Source organism: Pelophylax lessonae, assembly GCF_965119305.1.
Source record: "Pelophylax lessonae genome assembly, chromosome: 5".
In the NCBI taxonomy this organism is placed as follows: domain Eukaryota; kingdom Metazoa; phylum Chordata; class Amphibia; order Anura; family Ranidae; genus Pelophylax; species Pelophylax lessonae.
In genome coordinates this window covers 68,018,092-68,038,938 of record NC_138772.1, presented here as the reverse complement: position 1 = coordinate 68,038,938, position 20,847 = coordinate 68,018,092, and the positions used below count along the sequence as shown (strand labels likewise).

General features: G+C 42.3%; 1 protein-coding gene across 1 annotated transcript in view; it reads right to left on the bottom strand.

Moving 5' to 3' along the window:
- SLC39A12 (solute carrier family 39 member 12) overlaps positions 1–20,847 on the bottom strand; it is an 88,780-nt gene that overhangs the window by 66,159 nt on the left and 1,774 nt on the right. Inside the window, exons 2-3 of the mRNA XM_082258806.1 lie at positions 14,864–15,148; positions 3,844–4,045 (exon numbers count right to left, since the gene is read on the bottom strand). Of these exons, the coding sequence (XP_082114932.1) occupies positions 3,844–4,045; positions 14,864–15,148 (487 nt within the window). The remainder of the gene's footprint in view (positions 1–3,843; positions 4,046–14,863; positions 15,149–20,847) is intronic.

The following is a 20,847-nucleotide window of genomic DNA, read 5'->3' as shown; positions in this document are numbered from 1 at the left end:
CTACTGAAATTCTAAAAAAAATAATCTGTTTTTTTTTCTGGTTCTGGACATGCTACAGAGCTGAAACTTCACAGGTACACTTTTTAGACCCCCCCAGACACTAAATCCAAAAAAATTTAATTTTATTTTTTCAATAATTATTTCAATAATTGGCTCTCTATCAAAAACGACAATTTTTAAGAACTTTTTTTTGCCTAATTCATAGTCCCTGGGGCATGACCCAGAACCCTAGGCACTTTTTAGGGGCATTTATTGGGTTGTAGGTCTTCAAATGGTGTTTTTTGATTCCGGAAGTTCGGGTCCCATTGATTTCAATGGGGTTCTGGAATCCGAACCGAACTTTCAGAAAATTCGAGTGTTCTGGTCGAACCAAACTTTTCAAAAGTTCGATCATCCCTAGCTTGTGATCCTGTGCACTGCTCAATGCACATTACAAAACCCACACTCCCTCCCTAATCCATCACCCAAGCAAGAGAGGGTGGCTACGTTTCTACATACAGTAGGACCATAGAAAAAAAATGCATCCACAGTCTAACAGGAATTTGGAAAAAAAAGAGGATTTGTAGGAGGCTGAGAGTAATAGACTTTTTGAGTTACATTTTTTTTTCCAGTCAGAGTATAGTGTCACTTTAACGATTAAAGTGGTATTAAACCCAAAAGCAAACATTTATTTTTCTTGTAGCTTAATATTTCTTACATGTGATGGCTGCATTAGTTTAAGGTGTTCTTTCTATTATTTTCACCTGGTGATCCTGCCAGTAAGTCTGGAGCGCAAGCTGTCCTGCAGTTGTAGCAGTTAGAGGGTTGAAACAAACATTTATCGCTGCTTACAATGATCAGCTTTTATTCATTTATGTAAACCCTTTACCCAAAAGGAAAAAAAAAACTGTTTGCTGTAACTGCTTACAAAGTAATAGCTGGGTTTTGGTTTCAATTTGTTAGTGTATATAAATCTGCTAGTACATCTAACACTCCCCTCCCCCTAGACCGACAATGCTGCTGCTCAAAGATGCCTCCTGTGCTCCTTCATCCAGAGCGGGGGCACTCGAATACAGAAGGTGTGTTACTGGCCAGATCACCAGGTGAAAACAGAGGGGAAAAAAGCCTTAAAAACAGAAAATAAATACAGCCCCCACATATAATAGTTGGTAAGCTGCAATATATTACATTTTTAGTTTTGGTTTTAATACCACTGCCTGGTTAACATTAAAAAAAGCCTAGTACTCCATCTGCTGGTTGGAAAGGTAAATACAGAATATTCACATGCAAAATTAAAAAAAATTTAAAATAATTTTAGCATTTTAGTTTTTTTACACCTGATCATAATACATAAATAACCACTTGCCGACCGCCGCACGACTATCTACGTCGGCCGTCAGCCCCTCACAGGCAAACTAACGTAGGGCTACGTTGCTTGCTTGTGAGGGTCTAGGGAGCGAGCGCGCGCCCCCGGAGGCGCGCTCCCGCGTGGTCACGGGCCCCCCCGCGCGTGTGACCAGCGGACCCGATGTCCGCCGGCCACTCGGCGATCGGCGGGGGAGAGGGAGAATGTCAGGCAGCTTGTGTAAACAAGCCACCTGTCATTCTCCTCGCTGCAAAGACACTGATCACATGGATCTACTATGTAGATCCGTTGATCAGTGTCCTTACAGCTGAAGCCACAGCCAATCACAGTAGAAAGCACGCCCCTAGGGACACACACAGCCCCTCCCTCCCAAATAAAGTTAACCCCTTCACTGCCAGTGTATTTTTACAGTAACAGTGCATATGTATAGCACTGATTACTGTAGAAATGTCACTGGTAACCCCAAAAGTGTCACAAATGTCAGTCAAGGGTCCGATCTGTCGCCCCAATGTCGCAGTACCGCAAAAAAAATCGCAGATCGCCGCCATTACGCGTTAAAAAAAAAAACAACAAAAATGACAAAAATCTTTCCCTTTGTTAGTAAACGCGATAACTTTTGCGCAAACCAATCAAAATAAGCTTTTTGTGATTTTTTTTACCAAACATAGGTAGCATAAAACAAATTGGCCGAAAATGTTAAAAAATTTTGATTTTTACATTTTTTTTTGGGGGAATTTCATATAAAAAAATGTGAAAAATATTGTTATTTTTGCAAAATTGACGCTCTTTTTTTGTTTATAGCGCGTGATCAAAAAATCGCACAGGTGATCAAATACCACCAAAAGAAAGCTCTGTTTGTGGGAAAAAAAGGACGCCAAATTTGTTTAGGTACAGCGTCGCACGACCGCGCAATTGTCCGTTAAAGTCACGCAGTGCCGAATCGCAAAATACCCCCTGGTCGGAATGGGGGTAAAATCTTCCGGGGCTTAAGTGGTTAAATAAATGATTACCTGTAAATACTAATTAAATACATAAAGGCACATACAGGTAATATTCATTCATACTAATAAAATAAGGATGCATATTAGCTTCTCACAAGTAGGATAATTTACTAAAGGCAAATAGACTGTGCATTTTGTAAGTGCAGTTGCACTCTTTAAAGTGCAGTTGTTCCAGAGCTTATTAAATGTGGTGAAGTTTCACTTTGCAAAGAATGCCCAATCACATGCAAGATAAATTAAAAAAACAGCTTTTTTGCTTGAAAATAATTGGATGATGGAACTCAGCAGAGCTTCCCTTCATTTACTAAGCTCTGGAGCAACTGCACGTTGTAGAATGCAGCTGCATTGGCAAAGTGCACAGTCTATTGCCTTTAGTAAACGAACCCCGTATTGTCTTATAAAGTTCACCTTTCCTCAGTTACCTTTCCTCCAAGTTGATCCTATAGGGAAATTATTATCTCTAGAAGACATAGGCAAACCCCCTATCGATTTTATACAGAGCACTACTAGGAACTGACTCCCCTAAGTTGGATAGGTTATGGGAAGTTTGGCACACTGACATTCCGTCACTAGACAAAGAAGAATGTCTCGAACAGGGCCCCAAGCTAGTTATCTCTTCCTGGGATAAACTAATTCAGGTAAAATTCCTACACAGATTCTACTATACCCCCCAAAGACTCCATTGCATCTTTCCGGATAAAGACCTCCACATGCCCAAGATGTAAAACACAAATTGGATCGTTTCTCCATATGTTCTGTGATTGCCCAATCATCTCAACTTATTGGTTGGCGGTATTTTCGGAGATCAACCTTAGATTGCAATTGTCCCTACCGGTATCACCAGAGTTGGCCTTATTAGGGGGTTCATGATGATGCTCAACGCTCTTACTATTCTAAGTTACTGATCTCCTAATTTCTGTTATACGTTAAAAAAGGAGATTGTCAGAAAGTGGGTCTCATCATTCCCCCACCCCCCCAGTTCCATCCTCCTGGGAGCCATCCTCCTGGGATCCTATTCATAGGCAGCCCTGCCTATGAATAGGATCACCTATATGCATAGAGGGTGTGAGCAGAAATACGATAAGGTATTGGACCTTTGACTTCCACCTGAGACTACTAATTGGATCTATACAATAATGCACCGGGTACAATGTTTAGAGTACTAAGATGGACATCCGGACTCTTACTCCCCCCTCTTCTTCTCCCCTCCCCTCTCTCCTCCTTCTCTTTGCCTTCTTGCCCACTTATCTCCCCCCCCCCTTTTTTTTCCCTTAATTTCCGGAATTGTTCTACTGACTAAAACGTCCTTCATGTTAAATGTATCTTGAACATAAATTTAGGCCTCTTTTGCAAAGGTGCAGTTTCTTTGTTTGTTTCAAATACTGTAAGATACATCAAGCATTGTACCATGTCATTATGTATGTTTGATATTATCCTATTGTGATACCAATAAAGCACTTCTGTTTTGTAAAAAAATAAAAAATAAAGTTCACTTACCTGTAGCAAACAGCTCATTAGTCCTGTTTAAAGTCCTAAAGATGGCCTCAGTGAAGATATCTGGAGCGGGCAGGGAATATTTTCTGATACAGATGCGATGGATGGAAGCTGCCACAATCACTTCAGCCAATCTGGGTAGTGTCAGTTCATCAATACTGTGTAATGATCCAAAGTCTTTCTCTAGGGAGTCCACATCTGTACACTGGGGTGTAAAAAAAAACACATATTGTAATAAAAGTGTGAAGGAACTCTCTGCAGTAGTGGTGGCTTTTCTTCTCCTGACCGAGCTGAACATGAGACACCACTCACACAGTTCCGTCTTTCATTAAGTCTGATTTACAAAACCATGAGAAAGGAAAAGTTGCCAAATGTTTTCTCTTTTAGTTTTAGATACAAGAGGGAATAGTTGAAACCCCAGTCAGTATATTTTTTTCTATCACTGTCCCATTGGGGAGATTTCCCTTTACTTTTGGTTCCAGAGACACAAGAGGAAGTGAAAGGATATCTCTATAAAAGGAGGGGAATGCTGTACAATCCCCTTTAAGTTTACTATATGTAGCATCCTCCTAGGTAGGTGCTAGGAAAAAGCATTTATATGGCCCTGTCTGCTTATAAGGGGGGCCTGATCATTCATCTAGGCTGTCATGTGTTTCCAGGGGTGTCTGTTGAGTCTGGGGAGTCTCCCCACTGAGTCCTTATTGGGCAGTGGAGGAAACCTGACCAATAGCGCCCTGGGGCTCATATCTATCTCAGTGGGCAGACTCTGCAGCAATGCATCCTGGGATGGTGTATAAGTCTGAGTGTCAGAGCTAGAGAAGGTGTCCTGGGTGGTCGGCCTAGAAGACGAAGGTTGAGCTGGGCTGCAGAGAGGGACCAGAGTGCTGTGGACCGAGTGGAGCTGCTGGGCAGAAGTTTCCAGGAAAAACAGTATTGTGAGTACTCAAAACTGTCCAGGGGTCTGCCTAGGAGAGGGGACCACTCCAGAAGGTCAAAAGGGATCCGGGAGCCAGCTAACCAGTAGAGAAGGCTTAGAAAGGGGGTGCCAGAGTCTAAGCCCTGAAGATAAGAGAGTGAAAGGGGGCGCCGATGGGGGCCCTGAAGTGTTCAGCAGTGCAGCAGTGTATACAAGTAGCTACCTCAGCAAGGAGTGCTTAAGGGAGCTTAAAGAGGACTTCTTTATCCAGGAAAGCAGTCAGAAGTCAGTTCAGCATTAACAGGCGTTAATTGGCATTGGACGGCATCCAGCCAGCGTCAAGTCAGCGCCAATCTGCATTTTTCATTTGTCCCTAGCAATTTGTGCATAGTTGAGCCAAAGGAGTATCCCACTCATCCCTTCTCCCATCCAAGTTACGAAATAAATACAAAAACCCAAAGATACTGGACTGGTCATTGTCTCAGTGCTCACACTTGGCGAACATGCTTTAATGTGCTGTTGTTGCTAGCGGTAACCCAGGTGGACCCATATCCAGCAAAATGGCTGGGAATTGTGCTACATATAAATATTACAATCTGACTGTACAATTTTTGTGAAATCTATTTTAGATACGCTGAAACAGCTGAAATATGAGGACCTACCATGATTATACAATTAATTCGTATACAATCTGGTGGATCCTTGCACTACTTGTTGGTAGATTTAAAGGAGATCATACAGTCAGATAATGGTGAGCTTAAGGCTCCTTTCACATGAGCAGGTGCCCACTGACTGCCCACCTACAAGCGAACATGGCTGGGTAACTGTTTTAACACAGTTTTGACCAAGGGAACCGTCTGTCAACCTCTTCCACTAAAGTGAATGGGTTAGTCTGTCTTGCAGCAATGGCACAGTCCCTCAATGCAAAACTGACATTCAGCAGTATAAAAAGAACAGGCATTAGGAGGTGGCAGCTTTGCAATTGCAAACTTCCTCTCATTGTCCTCTGAACTGCATTGCACCATATATCACGTTTCAGGGGGGTGGTAGATACCGCCGCAAGTGTGCAAGGAGCCTTAGACTACATGCACATGGGCAGTTTGGCCCATCAGTCTCAAATCCTGCCTATTTCAGGTGGGCATTTTTTGCACTCCTGCTGATTACTTGTCGCCGGTCCCTCAGTTATATTAACCTCCTCTACAGAATATGGAGGTGGGGATAAGGTGGGGGTATCAGAGGAGGGAGGTTCCTACTAAACCAGATGCCAGCAGCAAAATGGACACATCATACTTGTAACCAGGTTGAGTTTAATGCTGCCCAGGCTGGGAGGGTTAGTGTTACTATTCTTCCTGGGTCTTTCTTGGCAGAATTTCTTGGGCCTGACCCATTGGTCCTGTGCTTTTTAAAAATTGTCATAATTGACAATCATTGGGAGAAAGTGCTGTGGTCATAGGAGACCAAAATTGAGCTCTTTGGCAATAACACTACTTGCTGTGTTTGGTGGAAGAAAAATGCTGACTATGACCCTAAGAACACCATCCCTACAGTCAAGCACGGAGGTGGAAACATTGTGCTTTGGGGCTCTTTCTCTGCTAAAGGTACAGGCTGACCTTGCTGCATAGAGGAACCAATAGATGGGGCCATGTATTGTAAAATTTTGGATGAGAACCTTCTTCCCTCATCCATAACCCGGAAGACGGGTCAACGATGGATCTTCCAGCATGACAATGACCTAAAACATACCACCAAGACAACAAAGGAGTGGCTCAAGAAGAAGCACATTAAGGTCATGGAGTGGCCAGACCTTAAGCCTATAGACAATTTATGGAGGGAGCTGAAACTTTGAGTTGCCAAGAGACAGCCAAGAATCCTTAAGGATTTAGATAAGATCTGTAAAGAAGAGTGGACAACAATCCCCCCTCCTGATATGTGTGCAAACCTGGTCACCAACTACCAGAAACATCTTACCTCTGTGCTTGCCAACAAGGGTTTCTCAACTACTAAGTCATGTTTTGCTTTTGGTTTAAATACGTATTTTACACACTGAACTGCAACTTAATTTATAGCATTTGTTTTATGTGTTTTTTTTCTGGATTTTTGGTTGATATTCTGTCTCCATTATTTAAAATACACCTATGATAAAATTATAGACCCTTCATTTCTTTTAAAGTGGGCAAACTTACAAAATCTTACAAACTTACAAATAACTATTTTTCCCACTGTATACCTGCATATGTGCATATTTACATAGGTTTATCGATGTTCATTACTCAGAACTGCATAAACAACAAGATTTATAAAGGAAAACAGCCGTAATATTTAAAAGCATGTGCGGTTGTCATTCTCTGCCCCATCAACCACATCATAGAGAACTGCTGGATACAGAAATTAACATTTGTCATAAGCCCCTTAGTGGAGAAAGGCATAAGAGATAAAGTCAAAAATGGAAAAAGCATAACAGTAATCACAATCACTGATTACTGTTGTGATTACTGTTACGTTTTTTCCATTATTGACTTTATCTCTTATGCCTTTCTCCACTGCGGGTCTTATGACAAACGTTAATTTCTGTTGCCAGGGGTTCTCTTTGCTGCCCCCCTATGGACAACATAGGGGACATCAATCATTATAGATATGTTTTTTTGCTCAATCAATCATGATGTAAATATGTCACTTCATATACATTTACCGTACTATATATTTTTTGTAGACATCGTTCTTTGATCCCCTTTATATGGAACTCCTGTTAAGACTAAAGCCCCTGTTCTTTACAAGTGATCCAAGACTCCTTCAGATCATGGGTAGGAACTTTATAAAATTTCTGGTCATACTACCTGTAACATAAATGTCAGAGTAGGGTAGCTTTGCATTAGCGAGATATGAAGTGATCTGTAGAAATAGTATAATTGTAGATGTAGTGTCATTTTGGGTTATTAAGAATTGTAGTATTTAGTATCAGTCATACACATATGTCCTGTTATTAGCATCTGAAAGGGACAGGACCATTCTCTTGGATAGAGTTGACACCTACATGGCAATAAAAGTCTCCGATGCAAGGAAACTAAATTGTCACCTTCCTGGAGCCTCGAAGACGAAATTGTCACCTTCCTGAGGCCTCAAAGGAAACTGCTAGACATCTTGGCTACGAGGGGACAAGGAGAGGCTCCAAATGGTCTGCAAACTCTGGCTGGTATCATCAGATCTAAGGAATGTATTTTATCTCTCATAAAAGTTAAAATATTAGTGGCAGAGAGATGAAAATAATTCCTTCTTATGGCTCACGTGTTGGGCTACAAGTACATGTAAATCTGTATTTGTAGCGTGTGTAGAATCCACAGAAATGCACAAAACCGTTATATGGCGCCTGATAACGGCAGGCAGGCAGTGTTTGGTACTGTCGCGATCAGACCGATGCGCTGTATCAGAATTCCTATCCCTGACTCAGCGGTCAGCACCGTTCTGGGTCAATTCATCTCTGGTCAGTTCAGGACATGAAACCTCCTGTGGACTGAGACTGGGACAACCCCCTGGGGTTGATGGCCCAAGGGCTAAAGTACAGCCCCCATCCATATTCCAATAAATTGGGGAACCTGAGATATGAACACTGTTCTTCCATGAAGCCAGTTCTAAACTGGGGAGTCCCCACGCGGTTTCCGGTATGCTTCTACCAAGGGATAAGCTTCAGTAAAGTTTATTTTTGTTGTTATTCCTTTTTATTTTCATAGCAAATTGCCAATTGTGTGTCTTTTATCTTTTTTGTATCTTTTGTAACTCCTTTTGCTTTGTATATATTTCTTATGCACTGCCCACTTTTGGGATATTAAATTATAAAATTAATAAGTGACTTCTGTGTACTAAGCTAGGACTCATATCTCTGAAGAGATTGTTGCATTTTAGTGCCTAATTGCTTGGTCTAAGCTACATGCCAATCTGTATGCAATTGCACTGTGTGTTGGCAGATTGCATGCAGATTTTAAAACAGACGGAAATCTGTGTGTGTGTGTGTGGTGGCCCAGCAGACCAGTCTGCGGACAAACTGTTGGGTGGTGGCAGGCTATTGTTTGTGGTGTGTGGGTGTGTGGACAGTGGGAAGAGTGATTAACACCGGGGTTCTAGCTTGTAGGATAGCTGGAGGAATCCTAGTAGTGTGTGATAATTGCTAGACTGCTCCCCAACCCTTACAGTGCAACAGATTGTATGCAAGATTTGTATCTGCCTGTGTGTGGTCAGCCAGCTGGATTGGAGTGGAGTCTCCCTCTAATGGTGGCCAAAGCCAGTGCGGGCTGTGAAAGTGTCACAGCCAGTCTTATTACTCAGTAGGAGTTTCCCTTATTCCCTTATTCTCCCCTGTCACGAAACCACGTCTCGGTTAGCTAGTCGCCGTGGGCGTGGTCGATCGTGACACTACCTATACATTATCATCATACTATCAGTCTAATGGGCTGTTTCACATGCTTTTTAGGATAGACATTTGGGGGCCTCAGTGGTCATTGAGTTCCTCTTGGCGGGATTTAGGATCTAGACTCCTTGTGGTTGATGGGGCAGAGAACAATCGCACATGATTTTAAATTATATATCTGTTTTTCTTGATAAATCTTGCTGTTTATGCAGTTGTGAGTAATAAACATATAAAGGTATATATCTACACTTATTACCAAAAGTATTGGGACGCCTGCCTTTACACGCACATGAACTTTAATGGCATCCTAGTCTTAGTTCGTTGGGTTTAATATTGAGTTGGCCCACCTTTGCAGCTTTAACAGCTTCAACTCTTCTGGGAAGGCTGTCCACAAGGTTTAGGAGTGTGTCTATGGGAATGTCTGACCATTCTTCCAGAAGCGCATTTGTGAGCTCAGGCACTGATGTTGGATAAAATGGCCTGGCTCACAGTCTCTGCTCTAATTCATCCCAAAGGTGTTCTATCAGGTTGAGGTCACAACTTTGTGCAGGCCAGTCAAGTTCCTCCACCCCAAACTCGCTCATCCATGTCTTTCTGGACCTTTCTTTGTGAACTGGTCCAAATCATTTGGTGAAGGCGGATTATGGTGTGGGGTTGTTTTTCAGGGGTTGGACTTGGCCCCTTAGTTCCAGTGAAGGGAACTGTTAAGGCATCAGCGTACCAAGACATTTTGAACAATTTAATAGTCTCAACTTTGTCTGAACAGTTTGGGGATGGCCCTTCCTGTTCCAACATGACTGCGTACCAGTGCACAAAGCAAGGCCCATAAAGACATGGATTAGGGAGGTTGGGGTGGAGGAACCTGATTGTTCTGCACAGAGTCCTGACCTAAACCCGATAGAATACCTTTGGGATGCATTAGAGTAGAGACTGCGAGCCAGGCCTTCTCGTTCAACATCAGTGCCTGACCTCCCAAATGCACTGCTGGAAAAATGGTCAAACACTCCCAAAGACACACTCCTAAACCTTGTGGACAGCCTTCCCAGAAGAGTTGAACCCTACGGACTAAGACTGGGATGTCATTATTGTTCATTTGCATGTAAAGGCAGGCGCCCCAATACTTTGGGTAATATAGTATATGTATATGATATGTAATATGATTTTGATTGTATTGTAGAGATGTGAACTGATATCCCTAACACCCCTGAAGAAGGAACCTCTATGTCTTTAAAACACGTAAGGTGGAATTGGAATACATCACATAAGCTTGCGTCGTCATTTATGATATTGTCCTTGAATATTGTAACGTTTCTTGAAAAAAAAAGCTGTATAAATGTGTGTATGATATTTTGTTTTGTAACACAATACAAATGAACTATATGGCTTTTACAATGTGTGCTACATATTGCTTTAAAAGTCCAATTTAGGGGATATTTTTTTGCTGTATTTGACTTACTAGAGATGTGGCATGCACCAGAGAAAACCCACTACTTGCAATAGCAACAGGAGCAGATCGGCACCACAGAGGTCCTCAGCCTGTGCACAGGTACAGAAGAAGAACATTTAAGGAAGTATGAGTATGGAGTCTGAATTAGGCACGTGGCGGGACCCTAATCCGGTACTGGTACTGAGGTAGCAGAGATACGCTGGACAGGTGAAGAGGGCATTGGCTCAGTGTGTTTCTCCAAATTGCAACAGTGACCTTTGTGGTGTACATTAACATTGAGGGAGTCAATTAGAGTCCAGTCATTTGTTCAAGTAAAAGAACCCCATGTGTAAGGTAGTGACCTTGCCTCAAGGTACCCAGAAGACCCCACCCCAGGGCAGACCTCCTATGTGACCCTAACTTGACACAGAACGAGGAAGGGAACATGGAGGAGGTAACACCCTCCTACCTCCCCTCCCCTCCCACATACTGATAAGTAAGGTTTATTGTGCTGATTTTCTTTCACTAAACTTAGGCTTGAGACCCGATTAACACTACTCCGACTTGGGACGCGGCTTGTGCGACCTCAAGTCACGACAAGTCGCTTGTCATTAAAAATGCAATGTAAATGAATGAGAGCCGTCTTAATATGCACTACTGAAGTCGCTCCAACTTCAGAAAAGGTTCCTGTACTACTTCAAGGTGACCTCTATCCGACTTGTGCCCATAGACTTCAATGGGAGTCGTCTCTAAGTCAGATCCTTATCTATTTTCAAGCGACTGTGATCAGACTTTCCAGGAAGAAGAAAAAGATTACCCAGGCATTCCCCACAGACAAAGTCACCTATCATTTAAGTCTCTTCAAAGTCTCCTCAAAAGTCGTGCTAAAGTCGCGCTAAAAAGTCACTCCTTCATGGGGCGACTTTCTGGTCGCGGCAGTGTGAACCGGCTCTAGAGGTCTACGAACAACCTGCATAACCCAGTGGTGAAGGCTTCCCAGTAAAAATAGTGAAAGAAGAGTTTAGAAAACCGCATCCGATTGCCATCATCTTCTCCCTGATAGCTGTAATAAGAAGTGTGTACGGTGCACCTCCCCTTCCCCCTCTACAGACTTCAATGTGACTTTTGCTATACAGGAACAAATTCACTGACACAAATGAGGGCAGTTGGATTAGGCTTGTGTTATTGACTCCTCTCAAGCCTCTATGGCCAACTATAAAAGTGAATTTTAGGTATGGTAATTTTTACACAGTTGCATGCTCCAGCTTGGTCCAATGTAGGTGTACATATGCCAGTAGTGGTGTCTACTACAGTAATTTCCAGCTTCCAGGGGGATCTTCCAGGTATGGCACACGCATAGTTACATTGGTCCAAGCTGTACAAAATTGCCATACCTCAACTTTAGCTTTTATGTGATTGACTTATATGGGATAAAGAACATCCTGCACCAAATAAAGCAATATTTGGATTCACATTGTACTTTTTTCGCCTTTATTAATATATTTGGCCTACATACTTTAATATTTATATGGTCACTGAAATCCTCATAAAATCCTAACATCCTTATATTTTATGGCAAGGAGTTCACTGTCCCATATATACAACTAGGGTAAATTTAGGGTGATTCCAGGGATTACCTTGTTCTGGATACAGAGAGGCCCGTTGTTTATACCCATCCTTCATGGCTATCAGTAAAATCTTAAAACATAGGAGGAAGGGAGAATCATGAAAGGGGTAGGGGTAGTATGCTAAAATAAGGAATACAATTTAGATACGTCATACAGCTTTGAGAATGGATCAAAAAATGTAACAAACGTTTTCCCCAATTTAAAGTTTTCAAGTGGAACTAAAGGCAAAACCTTTTTTTTTAAATTTTGGATAGAGTAAGGGAGGGGTATTACACCTGGCATTTTTTTTGCCATCTGTATTCCATTGGGGAGGTTTCTCCTTACTTCCTGTGCCAGAGCCAAAACAGGAAGTGAGAGGAGATCCTTCCAAAAGGAATCCCTTGCTGTCACAAGGGTCAAGAGTACTAGTGTCCCTATTGGAAGATTTCCCCTCTATTCCTGTTTTAGTGACAGACCAAAATTTTGGATTGTCTTTCCCTTTCCGTGATAATGGTAAACAGGACATATGGAGGGGGTGAAACTCCTTATCGGGGACGCAGGCAGCAAAAAACCTGGCAGGTGTTCTAATCCCTCTCCACCCTGTCCAAATTTAAAAAAAATAAATGTTTTGCCTTTAGTTATACTTTAGGGTAGAAGACCTTTCTAAGAAAGAGTATGCTATTATCCAGAAAAGCGTAATCTATGCTTCCCTGTGATTTAGATTCAGTTTGCGTCTGGGGCCTGACTCCATGGCTGAGCTTCAGCTCACATTTTCCTGTCCAGTAGGTGCTTTTTTTTGGCCACTGAGGAGGCCATATTGGACAGTGGATTAGGGGTTTAGCCATGAATTCAGGTGCCAATGACAAACTGAAAGTAAATCAGAAAGGGTGCACAGAGAATGATTTTCTAGCTCATAAATGTAAAGGAGAGGTGTCTTGTGGTGTCTCCTCACAGAACAGCCACCTGTACAAGAAAGTGGTTTATGGTATGGCAGGTGGTGTGTTAAAGAGCTCCGGGTGGCATTGCTATCTGACACTTCTGGGAGTGTCGGATAGCTCGCCCCTGCTGGGTGCTGAGGTTCCTTCTGCCAAACCCTACAACACTACTGGGTTCTGTACAGAGGTGTAACTAGAACCTTTAGGGCCCTGGTGCAAGAGACCATGAAGGGCCCCCAGGACCCATGGCCGGGGGCCCTTCCCTTGAAGCCTGGGGCTCTTCCCACTGATCCTGGGGCCCTTTACTCTGGTTGCAGAGCCCTTTATTACGGTCCCGCAGTGGGACCCTTTCACAAGTTCTGCAGTGGGCCCCCTTCCTGCTATCTTGGGGCCTCCCCACAGTGGTGGAATGCCAGGACCCGGTTGCAAGTGTGACCTTTGCGAACCTAGAAGTTCACCCACTGGTGTCAGTAGTTTATATTTTTTGGTGATTTCATTGTATTCTTTTTTATCATTTTATTTTATTTTTTTACAATTTCACTGACTATGACTCTGTCCATTCAGAAAAGGAAGGAGCTGGTAAATTGCATATTTACCGACCCCCTTCCTGGTTCTCTATTGTGACACATCCCCTGCAGCAGCCCGCAGGAGAGGGGAGGGAGCACAGTGGGGGGAAGGGGGGCAGCACAGTGGGGGGGGGGGGACCAGGGGAGCACACAGGGGCCCAGAGACAGCAGAACACAAGTGAACTGGATAAGAGGAGTAGTGGGGGCAGAAAACAGAGGAACCAATCTCCTCCATTTTCCTCCTGTAGCTATAGGAGGAAAAAGGAGGACAGTGATTTCTCTACATGCCGCCCCTCCTATTTAGGTGTACAGGGGAACCACACAGACCCCCTGGAGCATGGGGCCTGGTTGCAATCGCAACCCCTGCAACCCTTGTAGTTACGCCCCTGGTTCTGTATTAAAGTAGGAGTCAAAGGGAGAAACAAAGACAGTCCAACACATACCCGTAGGTGTTGGATAGCAGCAGCACTCGGAAATCCTTAAAAGAGCATAGTTTTAACAAACTGCTCGCTGGAGAACTAGTATAAACCACCTTTTTTTTCACAAGAGCCTGCTTTTTTGTAGTTTTTCACCCTGGGGACAGAGCTGCTTTAATGGACTTGTTGTTGTACTGCTTTATTTAATAAAGAATGCTACAGTGAAATTTGTAGGTAGTAATCAGTGTTGGGGGTAACTAGTTACAAAGTAACTGATTACAGTAACTACATTACTTTTTTTGGTAACTAAGTAAAGTAACTAGTTACAATACTAATATTGGTAACTACACTACTTTACTAGGCTATAGGAAGTAACTACACTACTTTACTAGACTACAGGAACGCGCTTTCCTACGTTACCCAAGCCGTGCGATACAATCGTTATTTCGAAGAATAGAGAGGGATGAAGTTTAGGACTTTTTGTTGCACTTTATGTTTTATTCTGTTTTTTCAGGTTTTGTTCTCATGTTTCCCAAAGCCTGTGTTTATACAATAAACTCTATGCAGAAAGAGTGTCATGTATCTTCTTCTACACGGTCAATTAAGAAAGAGGACAGTAAAGTAATAAGTAGTGAAGTTACTTTTCAAATGCAGTAACTAGTAAAGTAATCTCATTACAATTTACAGAAGTAACTAGTAACTAGTAACTAGTTACATTTTTTGAGTAACTACCCCAACACTGGTAGTAATCGCCTTACCCCTTGCCCATCAGATATCTGGAAATGTTGCTTTGTTGCAAGCAGGATGTCCTCCAGTTCATTAGCAGACAGGTAATGGCAGTCTTCATCTTTGTGTAGGTTTAGTAGATTGTTGCGGTAAAATAGGTAGTCTATGTTGATGACACCAGCACGAGATGAGCAGAAGTCTTCTTTATTCAATATATAATACAGGAGAATCACTGATATTTTCTGCATGGTGTCCTCATTTAGCTTATCCCCAGGTTCCATTCCAACAATTGAAAAAATTGTTTCTGCTTGAAGGCACTAAAATCAAGGCAAAATACAGTCAATGAAAACTATTTGCCAACTCCTTAGAAATCTAATAATATTGGATTTAAAGAAGGAGGTCTTCTCTATTTACAGTCCCACACCAATTACAAATGGCTTTAAAAAGTCATTAAAAAATAACATTTGTAAAAAAAAAGAAAAACTGAAAAATAATTATTTCAGTCCAGCTTCCAATGCTTCATGAAGGTCACTGTGCCTGCCAGGAAAGTTGGGCACTGTAAATCACATGAGAGTGCACTCTTGTAATCGGCTGAACCACATTCTTGCAGGATTTTGAGCATCCAGCTCTCCTGGAGGACAGCAGTGAGGCCTGAAGATGTCACCCATTCCCCCCAGAAGTGTAAGAAGCAAGGCCGAGGTATCTATTAACATTTTTTTGTCAATAGCTTTTGTATTTAGGGGGGCTTTAAGTAAAACGTATTTTCCATTTTCATGGACAATCCACTTTAAGTGGTTGCTGGCAAGTTGAGTCTTATGTTGGCTTCTATCTCCAGGAAACCCAGGTGGCTTGCTAACTATTTATGAATTTATGAATAAGGTAGAGCAATTAAGGGAAAACTTTTTTCATTTTGGATTGAGTATTCGCTCATAAAAATCACTCATTAAAACGCGCCAAAATCATGCAGAAAAACATGCAAAGACGCTATGCTCAGGTGTGAATGCAGCCTAAGGGAGGGTTATTATAACCCTCATCAGATTTTTTTTTTTTTTGCCATCTTTGTCCCAATGGAGAGTTTTCCTTTAATTTTTTGTCCCATAGTCAAAACAGGAAGTGAGAAGATATCTCTCTAAAGCAAAAGGATCCCTGGTTGTTGCTAGGTCCAACAGAACTAGTGCCTCCATTGGAAAATTTATTTTCTATTCCTGTATTGGTTACAACCCAAAATTGCAATTTTCCATTACTGTCAATCTCGGTGATAACAGTAAACTTAACAACTAGAAAGTCTGAATCCTTCTGATGGGGGCACATACAGTAATAAATACTATTTTTTAGTTATACTTTAACAGCCCATTGCAAAACCCAAAGATTGTCACATTACTGTGGTGGAGTCTTTGCAATGTCAAATAAGCAAATATTTGAGAAGTTCCTATGCTGAAGTTTAGTTTTCTTTAGTTACAATACTTACCTGCAGGGCTTTTTTTCAGTGGGAACGTGAGGGAATGCAGTTCTGGCACCTACAGCACTGAATGTATGCAATGGCAAGGGGTGCTGGGGTGTGCTAGAGGGACTGTTATTGCTGGCTGCTGGGGGACCTATTGCCAATGGGGGGAAATCTACTGTTGGGGGGGGGGGGGTCAGTTGTTGCTGGGGATGTCTATTGTTTCTGGTGCAGGATCTATTTTTGCTGGAAGGAGGTCAATTGTTGATGGGCATGATCTATTTTGGAGGGAGGGGTCTATTGTTGCTGGCTGCTGGAGGGCTATTGATGGCAGCTGGGAGAACTATTGTTGCTGGTATAGATCTTTTGTTAATGAGATTTATTTTTTTGGTTGTTGGGGAGGTAGTTTGTTGCAGGGGGGTCAATAGTTGCTGAGTTGGATCTATTGTTGCTGGGGTATTTTAATGCAGTGGGGTCTTTTGTTGCTGAGGGGACTATTGTTGCTGGGGGATCTATTTTTGCTGGGGGTATTTTATTGCACTGGGGTCTTTTGTTGCTGAGGGGACTATTGTTGCTGGGGGATCTATTGTTGATGACTACAGGGGATCTATTGTACTGATTTTCTTGATATCATTTACAAATTTCACACAAATGACTTAGTACAACATCAGCAAATGATGCTTAGTTCTGAATTCTTCAAAAGGGGCAGAACTGGGATACGGGTAGGGGGTGGGACCAAGGGATGGTCCTCTAAGGTGAGAAGGGGATGAAGACAAGGGGTTATGGGTGAAGTATGTCCCATGATTTGCAGGCTGCTGTATTCTGTTGAAATCTTCAATGCAGGGCTGCCCTCTCCTCTTGCAGCTGAACCTCTAGCAATGTAGCGGGTAACAGCTTTGGGTTTCTGGGCTCAGCTGCACTAAAGGTGATTAGATGGGGAAATTCTTGTAGCTAGGAGACTAAAATGTAATTTGTGTGTTGCATTGAATAGTTGAGGTTAAGTGGTGTAAGGGTTAATACACTGTGGTTTGTCTGCTTAAACAGGAAGGGGTTGAGCTATTTGGCTGAGAAAATGAGAAGGACCATACATGAGGAGATGTAGAGTGGCACCAAGTGGGGCCACCCCTTGGTGGGATCCTGAACAGGACTATTGACAAGCCATTATACCATCATGTGGGAATCATTCAAAACTAAAGGAATGAGACACAATAGCATAACGCAAAACCATCCTAATATCTAAAGAGGAACATCGCCATGCCTGTAGCTTGTTGCAATGCCATGTAATTTATGATCAACTGTGACCTGGGGATGAAGAGGATCTCTGTATTGATGCCAATTGTATTAAGTAAAAGACGTTGCTAGGTTCTATGAGTACTAGAGTACTATGAAATCAAAGAGTGAGAGTGAAATTCTTCAGTGAATGGGAGTGGGGAGAGAAGTGTAAACCTATATTTTAACCTTCAGGGTGATAAAAAATAAGAGATAGACTAAAGGAGGAGAAGTCATCTTGAGAATGGAGGTGGCGGTGGCGGTGACGGTGGCTGGTGGTGGAGGTTCTTTTGGAGGGGTGGATTGATGGCTGTATGGTCTACACTTATAAGCAGCAGGGACCCTAAGTCAGGGCCCACTGCATAGCAGAACCTTCCTGTGGCACACGAGGACCATTAGTCTGCTAGGTCTTGTGAAGTATACAGAAGCTTTCCTCCTTGCCTTTGGGCTGAAGGGTAAAGTGTAACACTTTTAAGAATTGGGGGAGGAAAATCTACGCTATATCAAAAGGATTCTGAAGTCAGTTCCAGATCAAGTTGAAAAGATGTTATCCTTTTGGAGTGGGGCTCGGTGTAGTATGTTGGCCTCCAGCCAGGAGGGGTGCTATCTCACACAAGAGAGTAAGTCCATCATGCTAGCACTTAAGAAAGAATTCATTAAAGCTGGCAGCATGCAGTTCCCCGTGCATGCCAGCATGTTCTCCTCCATTGACAAAGCCTCTCTCACTGATTTCACTGTATGTAACATGATCTGTGAATGGAGGAGGCACTCCTGTGACTGATTAGATTTTCCCATTTTCACAAATAGTGTTACAGGCAGTGTAATCAATGAAATAACTTTTACAACCCCTGTGAGTTTCTTTTGTTCTATGTGTGCCATCTGGGAGATTTTCCCTAACGTCCTGTCCCATAGCCAAAACAGGAAGTCACCAGGGTCACCAAAACTAGTGTTCCCATTAAATTATTTTCCCTCTATTCCAGTTCTGATGTTTACCCAAAAATGGGAGACAGGATTAAAAACCTAACAAAAATTTATAGCGTCTACAAACTATGGCATATATTTTGGATTTTTCTTTTTGTTATACTAGTAATGGCGATGATCAGCAGGACTGCAATATTGTGGGAGAAATTTGGACACTAACTGACACTTTTGACACTTTGCAGGAACCAGTGATACTAATACAGAGATCAGTGCTAAAAATATGCACTGTCACTGTACTAATGACACTGGCTGGGAAGGGGGTTAAACATCTAGGGTGATAAAAAGGTTAAATGTGTGCTTAACCAGTGTTTTTGTGTTTACTATATGGTGCTTTACTAAGGAATGTACTGGATTTTAATCCAGCACTTTCCCGCTGACAGGGCTGAGCTCTGCTTTGTTTACATAGGCAGATCTTCATCCTGTCTTTCTCCTTGCCGATCAGTGGGTGCGGCGGTCATCCACTGGCCGGCACCTGCTGACCGGCTTGTGCTGTGTCCAAGCACAGCACAACTGGCATGCCCCCTACCCAGAAGTGCTGGATCAAGTACTAGGTATGTGATCTGGCGCAGGAGAGCCGCTTTGTCACCATACTCTTACATGAGGCCTCTCCATTCTATCCAAAACTAAAAAAAATGTTGCCATTAGTTATACTTTAAAGTGGCATTAAACCCAAATGCAAACCTTTACTATATTGCATGGCCCCCAACTCTCCCTAAATTTAGGGGACTGTCTGTGATTTGGAACAATGTCCCTCTTTCCATTTTGGTCTGATCTATATAGTTATAGATAAATTGCACTTTCTATCTTTCAAAAAGTGTTCCCCAGCGCTAAACTTTTCATCCAATTTCTTAGTTGCTGCATTTGTAAATTTCATAAATTTCATAAGCCAGTAAAAAGAAATAGTAGTAGTAAAAAACAATCCCTTGTGAGTTTAACGAATCTTTGCTTACAATGATCATATTTTATTTATTTATGTAAAACCTTTATCCCAAAAGGAAAAAAAAAAACTGCTGTAACTGCTTATAAAGTGTGAGCTGGAGTATTTGTTTATGTATTTAAATCTGCTAATACAGCTAACACTCCCCTCTTCACCAGACTGACAATGATGCTGTCCAAAGGTGCCCCCTGTGCACCTCATCCAGAGAGGGAGTACTCTAATACAGGAGGTATGTTACTGGCTAGATCACCAGGTGAAAACAGAGGGAAAATGCCTAAAAAAGAAAACAAATGCAACCATCACATCTAATGATTGGTAAACTGCAATATATTACAATTTTGGTTTTGGGATTAATATCGCTTTAACCCTATATCACTATATCCAAAATACAAAAAAAAGTGATGCAATAGTGAAATTTATAAAATTGAATTTATAAGTTCTTAAACACAAAGGCATGGATAGTTGCACCTTGAAGCCAATAATATTGTTATGTTCTGATGAGAAGAACATGCAGGGTGACCTCCAATTACTTCTATTGTGGATAGTGTTATGTACATATACAACATTTTAGCACATCACAGTGTAGCTCCTTACACTTGCTAGATCAAAGTCAAGTACAGAGAGTATAAAGCTGCTTAAGTATACAGTATACATTATATTGTCAAAAGTCTTTACACACACATAAACTTTAGTGGGATCCCGGTCTTAGTTCGTAGGGTTCAGTGTTAAGTTGGCCCACCCTTTGTAGCTATAACAGCTTCAACTCTTCTGGGAAGGCTGTCCACAAGGTTTAGGAGTGTGTCTATTGGAATGTTTGACCATTCTTCCAGAAGCCCATTTGTGAGGTTAGGCTCTGATGTTGGACAAGAAGGTCTGGCTCGCAGTCTGCACTCTGACTCATCCCAAAGGTGTTCTATCAGGTTGAGGTCAGGACTCTGTGCAGGCCAGTCAAGTTCCTCCACTCCAAACTATCATCCATGTCTTTATAGATCTTTTTTTGTGCATTAGTCCAAATCAAGTAGTGGAAGGGGGGATTAGGGTGTGGGGCTGTTTTTCATGGGTTGGGCTTGGCCCCTTAGTTCCAGTGAAGGGAACTCTTAAGGCGTCATCATACCAAGATATTTTGGACAATTTCATGCCCCCATCTTTGTAGGAACAGTTTGGGGACGGCCCCTTTCTGTTCCAACATGACTGTGCACCAGTGCACAAAGCAAGGTCCATAAAGAAATGGATGAGCGAGTTGGGATGGAGGAACTTGACTGGCCTGCACAGAGTCCTGACATCAACCCTGATAGAACACCTTTGGGATGAATTAGAGCAGAGACTGCGAGCCAGGCCTTCTTATCCAACATCAGTGCCTGAGCTCACAAATGCGCTTCTGGAAGAAT